At 26.5% G+C, this 10,047-nt stretch overlaps 1 protein-coding gene across 3 annotated transcripts; it reads left to right on the top strand.

Annotated features, from left to right (window-relative positions):
* Positions 1-51: 51 nt before the first annotated feature.
* Positions 52-8,019, top strand: LOC114941750 (protein FAN). 3 transcript variants are annotated; one of them, XM_029316852.2, is made up of 16 exons: positions 52-677; positions 1,508-1,741; positions 1,925-2,117; positions 2,209-2,394; positions 2,516-2,587; positions 2,723-2,931; positions 3,040-3,202; positions 3,648-3,802; positions 4,058-4,236; positions 5,042-5,173; positions 5,428-5,634; positions 5,752-6,022; positions 6,234-6,464; positions 6,705-6,793; positions 7,414-7,665; positions 7,834-8,019. In XM_029316852.2, the coding sequence occupies exons 1-16, from the start codon at positions 664-666 to the stop codon at positions 7,929-7,931; spliced, it is 2,685 nt and encodes an 894-aa protein (XP_029172685.2). In that variant the 5' UTR covers positions 52-663; the 3' UTR covers positions 7,932-8,019. The 3 variants fall into 3 exon arrangements, with proteins under 3 accessions (XP_029172685.2, XP_085340669.1, XP_085340670.1); XM_085484543.1 differs by lacking the exon at positions 52-677 and having other exon boundaries at positions 1,674-1,802; XM_085484544.1 differs by lacking the exon at positions 52-677 and having other exon boundaries at positions 1,674-1,750.
* The last annotated feature ends 2,028 nt before the right edge of the window (positions 8,020-10,047 follow it).

Genomic DNA, 10,047 nt, shown 5'->3' on the forward strand with positions numbered 1-10,047 from the left:
TTCTAATTTTAATTATAAAATTGTATAAGCATGTAGTAGTAAGTCATCCAATTGACAAAAATTAGGCAGGGATTTTGTGCGCGCGCGTGTAATCAAGTATAATTTTTTTATTGAGCATGTATTCCTAATCAAGTATACATATATTCCTAATCTTTACTATATTCCTAATACTTGATATATTAATCTTTACATATATTCTTAATACTTGATTAGGAATATACATATATTCCTAATCAAGTATAAATGTGCAAACAATAAGCAAGTACTATTATTTATCATTTGTTCACTGAAATTAATAGCGCTGTTGAAATTTGATAATAGCTCTTTTTTTTTCTTTTCGATAATTCCAATAAAAGTACAGTCTGATGACGAAATAGATATACTTAAATCTATCTACCTATATCGGTTTTTCTCATGTCGCATTTTGTTTACACTTTCTGGAAATAAGTGTAGATAGCGCAAACAAAACGAACAGGAAGTACAGAATCCGAAGATGTGAGCAAAACGAACCTTGTCAATCATGTTTTGTTAATTAGATTGAATCCTAAGAATTTGTACAATTATAACGACAAAAATTTCGGTTATCAACATCGTATTTAATAGAATTTTATATATTTTGTAAATATAGAATTTATTATTTTTTTGTTTATACGTACAGCAACGATGGAGAAAGAAAGGTATATAAAATTTTCATGAGCTCTTAGCAAGATAAAACAGCTTCTACTTTCAATTTTGTTAAAATTAATCAAATTGGTCCTTTTTTGTATGGCTGAAATAATAATGTATATTTAACAAAAAAGAAAACCATTGAATTTTATCGTGGTAAGAGTTATTGCTGTTTAAAATGTTATCTTTTAAGGCTAGAAGTTTTACGAATGATATATTACGAACTTAATAGGATTTTTTGATTTTAATTCCGCATAATGTAAATGTTTTTTTTTTAAATATGAATTATATTTTCTCTATGTCTAATTTCAATTATTTCTCTTTACAATGTCTAAGGATAATATAAAAATTCATTTAAGGATCAAAAGATCTCGAATATGTGTACACTTTCATTGATATTTGAGTCAAGTATATGTATTCTTTAAATATTTATGTCTCTCTTCATATTCCAATACACACATACACACACATGATTGTGTAAAAAAAATATTTTTTTTATTTTGTGGCCAAATTTTTCAAATAAGTTCGAATTTCTTAAAATGGCGCACTACAAATATAAACGGAAGTATTTAATATTATAGAGAAACTTTACTAATTATTAAATTTTTAAAATTTGCATTGTTTATATATTATACAAGTATACAAACTGAATTGTTTAAATAAAATTGTTACTCTTATTTCGTGTGTGTGTGTGTTTCAAGTTTCAATATTTGAAATCTTGCGTTTAAACAGTCAGTTTTTTTTAAAGTATACGCATCTGTTTTCCGATAGTTTTATCAATATAGTGCATGTTGTAAAATATATTATTGCAGCAAGTTACATCGATTTACAATGTCTACAGATTTACAATGCTTCTTTTGGAACCAGGAGAAATATTTTTTGAAGATTATAGTGTTCAGATGAGAAGGCTAGATGCTAGAAATGCTGAAAGTAAAAACTGGATGGATGGGAGATTAAAGCTGTGCTCCAAATCTTTGGTATTTGTAAATAAAGATATTAACCAGCCATTGATAAAGATTCAACTCAAAGAGACTACATTTGTGGAGCAACATACATCGAGCAATGATATAGCAGGGTAGAGCAAGTACATATTGAATACAGCCAGAAACACAGAAGGCAAAGAAAAAATGCATAGAGTAGGAAATATATGAGTTCTAAAAAGTAGCTTTTTTAGCTTTTATCTGTCTCTTTGCATTATTATATTCTTTGGCATTATTATTACCAGTAATTTATTCGTGTATATTTGATTTTATCGTAGTAATATGCTGTCAGTGGAATGTAAACAATATGTGGAAATGCTCGAAAAAAATATATTAGCACCATACAGATTTATACATCAAAATACCATGTTTCAATTTTGTTTCAATTATGCAAAAATAGAAGATTGTCTTCCACAAATCTTGCAGTTGCATAGAGCAGCAAGTTTAGCAACTGCGGAACAAAACGCTATGGTAATGTTTTCTTATTCATCTAATTCTTTTTAAAGAATTATAGTTATTTATAATAAAGACTTCTCACACAATAATGCTTTTAATTTTCAAGATTATGGCTATTGTACACTCAAGACAATCGCGTGTATCCTTTGACACATCGTGGCTTGAAGATTTATATGAACAAGTAGTTTTAGAAACACAAGCGAACAAAGTATCGCCACTTGTTGTAAATCCAGGCAGAGTATTACTGACTACCTCGAGAATTTATTTTCAACCCTATAATAATATGGATCAGGTAATTATCATCTTCTTAATTATAAATGTCTCTTTATTTGTGTACTTGGTTTTTCTTTTTCACAATGTGAAAAGAAGAAATATTATGTTGTTTCAAATATAATGTTGCTTGTATATTTCAGCATCCTGTCCTTAAAATTCAATTGAAAGACGTACGAAATATTATAAAAAGAAGATTTCTATTGCGGCAAGTGGTAAATATATTTCATAATCTAAGGTTCTACTATAATATACATATATTATTATTATATTATATTTATGTGTGTGTGTGTGTGTGTATATGTATATATATATATATATATATATAAAATTAAAAATTCTGTTTGCAGGGTCTTGAAATTAAATGGACACGACAAGCTGATAATAAAATTGAACATCTATTTTTATCATTTCAAAATCAGGATGAAAGAGATAAGCTATATGAAAATTTACTTAAACAATCAATGGTTTCTCTAGAGACTGTGCCTCAAAATCAAATGACAATGAGATGGCAAAATGGATATATATCGAATTATGATTACATTTTATATATAAATAGGTAATTATATAAAAGCTCTCAAGCTCTGATTATTAATAGTCTGACAAAGAGAAAAGAATAACTATATTTATTTAAAGAATCTATTTTATCCATAATACATTGTTTCAGTTTGGCTGACAGAACATTTCACGATTTGACGCAATACCCAGTATTTCCATGGATTATACAGGACTATACTTCTAGCACGTTAGATTTAAATGACACTAATGTTTATAGAGAGCTTTCAAAACCTATTGGTGCATTAGAACCTTCTCGTTTAGAGAGACTAAAAGTACATGTATTACATTTTTTTTTACTTGACAACTGAGCATAGAAAAATGCATATAAAATATCATTTTCTAGCGATTATTTGTTTAGCTGAAAAATATGAAAAAATGTTCTGTACAGATATATCAGCGCCTCTACTATGAATAGACGATTGTTACGAATGTGTCGATTTATATCACTCTTTACTACACACATACAATTTTGTTTATTACTTGAATTTTCCATCTTCATATTACATATATGCAACAGAATATTTCAATATTTTTTCTATGCTCAATTAAGCGTTTCTTAAACGAGCTAAATAAACTTTATGTATAGATATAAATCATATATTTTTAAGTGTCTATATAATTTTTTTATGTTATTATTTCGCGTTTCATAGCTTCAACAAAGTATACTTTATTGAAGTACAAAGTCAATATTTTTTTTACATTTTTGAATTGTTGCAGGAACGATATTTGGAAATGTCCGATCCGAAATTCTTATACGGTTCTCATTACAGTGCACCAGGTTTTGTACTATTTTACTTAGTACGGAAATACCCACAGTATATGCTCTGTCTACAAAATGGAAGATTCGATCATCCAGATAGAATGTTTAACAGGTATAATGTCAAACTTTTTTATAACTTTGATATTAAAGTTTGTTTTATAACAATGGGATACGTGAAGCGAAAGAAATTTATGACTAGAAAGTTACAATTTATATTACAAAAAAATGTACGTTTTTATTTCTTAAGAAAAGGCAAGAAAATTGTAAGACCCATTTTTTAAGAAATATAAAAATCACATAATTACTCTGTCAAATACGCAGAAACGCGATTTTATGTTTCACTTTTACCAACAAAAACACCTAACAGTATAGCCGACGTGTGGAAAAATGTTTTGGTGAACATGTCTGACTTTAAAGAACTGATACCAGAATTTTATGACACGAGCAATGCCGGTGACTTTTTAGAGAATAGTTATGGTATCGACTTTGGCTATCGGCACGACGGTACAAAGATAGGTGATGTACAACTTCCTCTTTGGGCGAAAGGTAATGAAAGATTTTATTTTTAATTTTATATCGTTTGCTTAAATAATAAATAATCATTAGTGTTTATATCTTTTTTAGTAGGGTAAATATTTTTAGTTACTAGAAAAATATTTTATTATAGTCACCATCGTATTTGTATTTTGAGAGGCGTTTCTCGAGATAATAAAATAACGAGAATAATACACAGTAATCTAAAGTTTGTTCTTGTATATTGTTTATACATGATAATTATACAGGGTGTCTGACATAAAGTGTCACACTGATAATATACAAGTAGATTTTGTCATTTGGAGACAATTTTTCCTCAACAAAAATGTTGAAGGAGGTCATCATTTTTTGCATGTTCCTAATTTTTTTCCATCATGTATCTATAACTCAACCTTATATTAAAATATAAAATGTGTTAATAAACCGACCACAACAATTACTCGTCATAAATACTCGTAACTTATATTAAAATTTTATTAAAGTAAAGTCTACTTGAAATTAATTAGAGAATGTGATTTTGTTAATACTTTATTTCTACAAGCCTGAGTTTGCGAAAAACCCTTATTTTCAATCGCTTAAAACTCGAAAATGATTGACGTCTCAAGGTTTTTACCGAGGAATAATTGTCTCCAAATAAGAATATCTACCTGTATATTTTCGGTGTGACACCTTATGTCAGACACCCTGCATAATGATATATATATATATATATATAATATATATATATATATATATATATATATATATTTGTATGTAAAAATATAATTTAATATCAATTTATATCAAATAGAAATTAATAGTTGTTTAATATACTTAGGACCAACCGATTTTGTGCAACAATTAAGAAATGCCTTAGAAAGTGATTATGTTTCTCAAAATCTTCATCATTGGATCGATTTAATTTTTGGCTATAAGCAAAGAGGTGTTGAAGCTGAAAAGGCTGACAATGGTAAAAAAATTGATACTTTATATACAATAAGAGAGGAGGGAGGGGGGAGAGAGAGAGAGAGAGAGAGAGAGAGAGTGTGTGTGTGTGTGTGTGTGTGTAATATAAAATAATATAAAATATCTTATATTAATCGGAATAAATTAAATTAAGATATAACTAAAACATATATAAAACGTATATAACAACACTAAAAGTTATAAGCAAAAGATGTTTTCAAGATATTTATAATACATATTTTTTTATTTTAATCATAGTATTCTTCCACTTGTGCTATGAAGGAGCAGTAGATTTAGACACTATACGAGATATAAATGATAGACATGGGCTTGAAGTGCAAATTATGGAGTTTGGTCAGATACCAAAGCAAGTTTTTACCTTACCTCATCCCAAACGTTTAGCACCAATTCCAAATTTATTATACAGCGAAACATTATTCACTTTGCCAGAAATGACGACTTCAGGTATTGTTTTTTATAGATATTTTTTCTTTTACACATACGCGCATGCATATACATGTATACATATGTATATACACATATGCACATGATTTATATTAAATAATATTTTTAACTTTCCAGGCAATCTAAGTATAAAAGAAAAATCAATTAATTTCATGGAATTGGTAGTGTTTCAAGCGCACAAAGATTGTGTTACCAGTATCATACGAAAAAATACGAGTAACGAAATTATATCAGTAGGACAGGATGGAATGCTTAAATTGTATAATACTAACGAAAGGAAATTGACACATAGCGTTTCCTTGTCTTTATTGTCATTATCATCCTGTATTTCATATTATACAATGTCACAACGTAACATTCTCGTAGCAGGATCGTGGGATAATACCTTGTAAATATGACAATGATCAAATTCTGTGTACAATTATAATAGAGATATTAATATTTTTTTATATAAATTATGTTTTTGATTGAATTTTTATTCGAATTATATATAATATTGTAAATTTTGTAACATAAATTTACAGATACGCATTTTTTTTATATATAAAAACGATTCTACATACTCTCGCAAATTTTATTGATAGGAATTTTCTTTTCAGGATATTTTACGATATCGAGTTTGGTAAAATAATTGATGTACTTCAAGGACACGAGGATGCAGTCTCATGTTTAGTTTGGAGCCCTACGCATCAAGTGATTATATCTGGGTCGTGGGATTGTACTGCAAAAGTTTGGCACGAATATACTTCCGGATCGAAAATTAAACCCGCAGAGTGTTTTATCGCACAATTAGATCACGATTCCAAAGTAACTTGTATTAATATATCGAGGTAAATTATAGCTTGTAGTAGTGTAATAAAAAGAAAAACAAGATATTTTTATTTTTCTGTTCTTTTAAATAATTTTAATTAACTTCTATACTAATAAAAAAACGCTACATATATAGTAGAAATTTTATATATATATATACACACACATGTTTATAATTTATTATTTTTCTATTGTATTTATTGATGTGTATTTTGTTATGTTTATATAAATTGAATATAATTGTTTTACACTAATTGCAGTGACGATACTATGTTGGTATCTGGTACAGAAGATGGCGAATTGTGTTTGTGGAGCATGGCTAGTTATAATTTACAAGCCATTATTAAAGGTAAATATATTTCTTCAGTTTGTTTAATACACATAATCACAGAAATCTAAAGATCAAGAATAGCTATCATTTGAAATTGTTAAATATAATTATATTAACACGTTCTGTATCGCATTGGTTATCGCTGAAATTTTCGTTTAAGCTGAAATTGATATTTTGATTTGAATTGTAATATTTTACATAATATTTATTAGTTCAAATATAATTATCAAATGTAAAATTTTTAATCTTATAATTATATATTATTAGACTTATTTTATAATATATACATATACTTACAATAAAATGCAATAATATATAGATCATCAGTAATCCACGTTACCTGATTTACAAAAAATTGGTGCAGTACGTAATTTATTAAATAATTATAATATAAAGATTAATTACACAAACAAGCAAATACTTTGTTCAAACATTTATTATTAGATGTAGTTTATTTTGTCTATTTACAATTTTTATAAAAGTTTGCAATTTCAAAAACGCCATTGATGATACGAAGACAAATATTTAATTGCATTTAATTACACATTTTAATTTTTATTGTTAGAGATTACTTTATGACAATAAAAAATACTGATGTGTGCTATTATATTAATTTATAATTTACATATTGTTTAAAGGTCACGTATGCAGAATAAATGCAGTAACGTTCGATAAACAGTGTACTAGTGTGATATCATGTGCGGAAGACAAAGTACTAAATATAATCGACGTTCGAACAAATACACAAATATATTCCGTCAGTTTAGAAAGTGAACCATTGACTTTAACTTGGATGGGAACGTTTCTGTTGATAGGTGATAACGATGGAAATCTTAATATATGGAATCATCAAGGGGCTGTATTTGTTTCGCAAATACAATGTCACGATGGTAAATATTTTAGATAAAATATATTTTATTAAATTTTTATATATATAGCGGAAAAATTTTAATGTTATTGATCTTTTGTTAACTACATTTTGTGTTTTTTATAATAATAAAATTTATATATAAAATAAAAATTGTTTTAATATATGTGTATTATGATATTTTTTTCAGGTCCGCTTTGCGCTCTAGATGTGATTGCTGAAAATAACTTGATAATAACGGGCGGGAAAGACAGAAAAGTTATCGTATGGAAATACCATGAGCAATGACACAGTATTACTAATATATAGATAATTATTACTAGTGTATAAAGAAAATTTAATGTAAAGAGGGAATATAATATATGTATATGTTTTATATGTTATTATTTTCTTATTTGTTATACATGGTATATACAATATTTTTTCATAAACAAAGATGTCGGACCGGTTAATTTCTATTAGTAAAATAGGACTTGTTATCTTTGTTTATAGTTGTATAAATCTTTCTGAAAATTAATCGAAAACAAGATGAGCGAGCAAAGAAAAATAAAAACAAATATGATTTTCAGCTTCAAAGTTTGAGCACTGCTGGGTGTCTTGTCAGGATAATCGGATATTCAAAGTTAAAAAATTTATTTGCTCATAAAATGGACGAGATAATTCTTTTTTCGTTATAACAAAGTATTTTTAAAGAAGAAAATTATATATGTATATATATATATATATATATATTTTTTTTTTTTCAGTATTCTCCTTTTTGAGAAAACAAGATTTAATACGCATGTACATGATTAATATATATATATATATATATATATATATATATATATTTCTTCTGTCGAGTATAAGGAAAAATTACATAGTTGAATATATCAGATTTTTAATGTAGAACTTTTTCAAATAAACTCTTTTACATTGACATTAAAATTTTAATGTAATTTATGTGATACGTACGTGTATTCATATTCATACATATATATAAATGTGTGTGCGCGCGCGCGCGCATGCTGCGTGTGGTATGACATTACATTTAAATTTTTCTTTATTTTTAAGTGTACCAGAGTCCTACCTTAACAAAGAAATAAATAATTTAATATAAACTATACTATAATATCGCATATTTAAATATACAGGGTGTTTTATTTTAATAGTTCCAGGCAAATATTTTGAAAAATATTAGAGATACGAAAATATACTTCCAACAAAAGTTGAAGGAGGCCATCAGATGGTGGCAATGATTTGATCTTGAAGTCATTTGAAGGTCACCGTCAATTTCTTAAGTGAAACCGCCAATTTTTTATTACATATTCTTGTAGCTTATTTCGAGAACTTTCCAAAACACTATAATAAAATATTTTTTTCGTTAAGTACTTTTTGAGTAATAAAGGTTTTAAATTAACAATTTTTTGACATAAAATGTTAAATATCTTGCAAAATATTCAGTTTTTGGTAATCTTACCTTAATACTTTTATGCACGGAATAATATGAGATCAATTAATTGGTATAAACAAAACAAATAGTTGTTTTTGAAAAAAGTACACAGTTGCATTGTTGCATATTACATACTTTTTTAAAAATAATTATTTTGTCTCATTATTCCGCACATAAAAGTGTTAAGGTAAGATTACCAAAAACTAAATGTTTTACAAGATATTTTACATTTTATGTCAAAAATTGTCAACTTCAACCCTTTATAATTCAAAAAATACTTAATAAAAAAATGTCTTGTTGCAGTGGAAAGCTCTCCAGATAAGCCACAAGAATATATGTAATGAAAAATAGGTAATTCAATTTAAGAAATTTAAGGTGACCTTTATGTGACCTACAAACGATTATCCAAGGTCAAACTAATGACACCATCTTATTCCTCTTCGATGTTAAAAAACTTTTGTTCGAAACATTTTTCGTATCTCTAATATTTTTCGAAATATTTGCCGGGAGCGATTAAAATAAAATCTCCTGCATAATGATGAATTTATGCATGAGTGTTGCAAAATAAGAAATTTGCATTACAAATTAAAAATAATATTAAATACATAACATACATATTTTATAGTATTCTATTTTAAATATATATATATATATATATATATATATATATATATATATAGGTATAATTTATTTTAGAAAAAACTAAAAGCAACAAAGTCATACTTATAACATGTGTCATATGTTTGTATATTTGTCGCATGAAAAAATTGATTTATATATATGCTCACAATATAATAATATATAACATACGCAGATTAAAATTTAAATGAAATTAAATCAATCACTTAAAATATTTAATTTCAATGTCGATAAGATTTACAAAATAATTAATAATAAATTTTTATAAGATCGCACGTTTGATATTATAATTTTATGCGAGAATATCATAAAAAAATGACTAGCATTTGTATC

The sequence above is a fragment of the Nylanderia fulva genome, unplaced genomic scaffold (genome assembly GCF_048542155.1).
Source record: "Nylanderia fulva isolate GAGA-0341 unplaced genomic scaffold, ASM4854215v1 Scaffold3, whole genome shotgun sequence".
In the NCBI taxonomy this organism is placed as follows: Eukaryota; Metazoa; Arthropoda; class Insecta; order Hymenoptera; family Formicidae; genus Nylanderia; species Nylanderia fulva.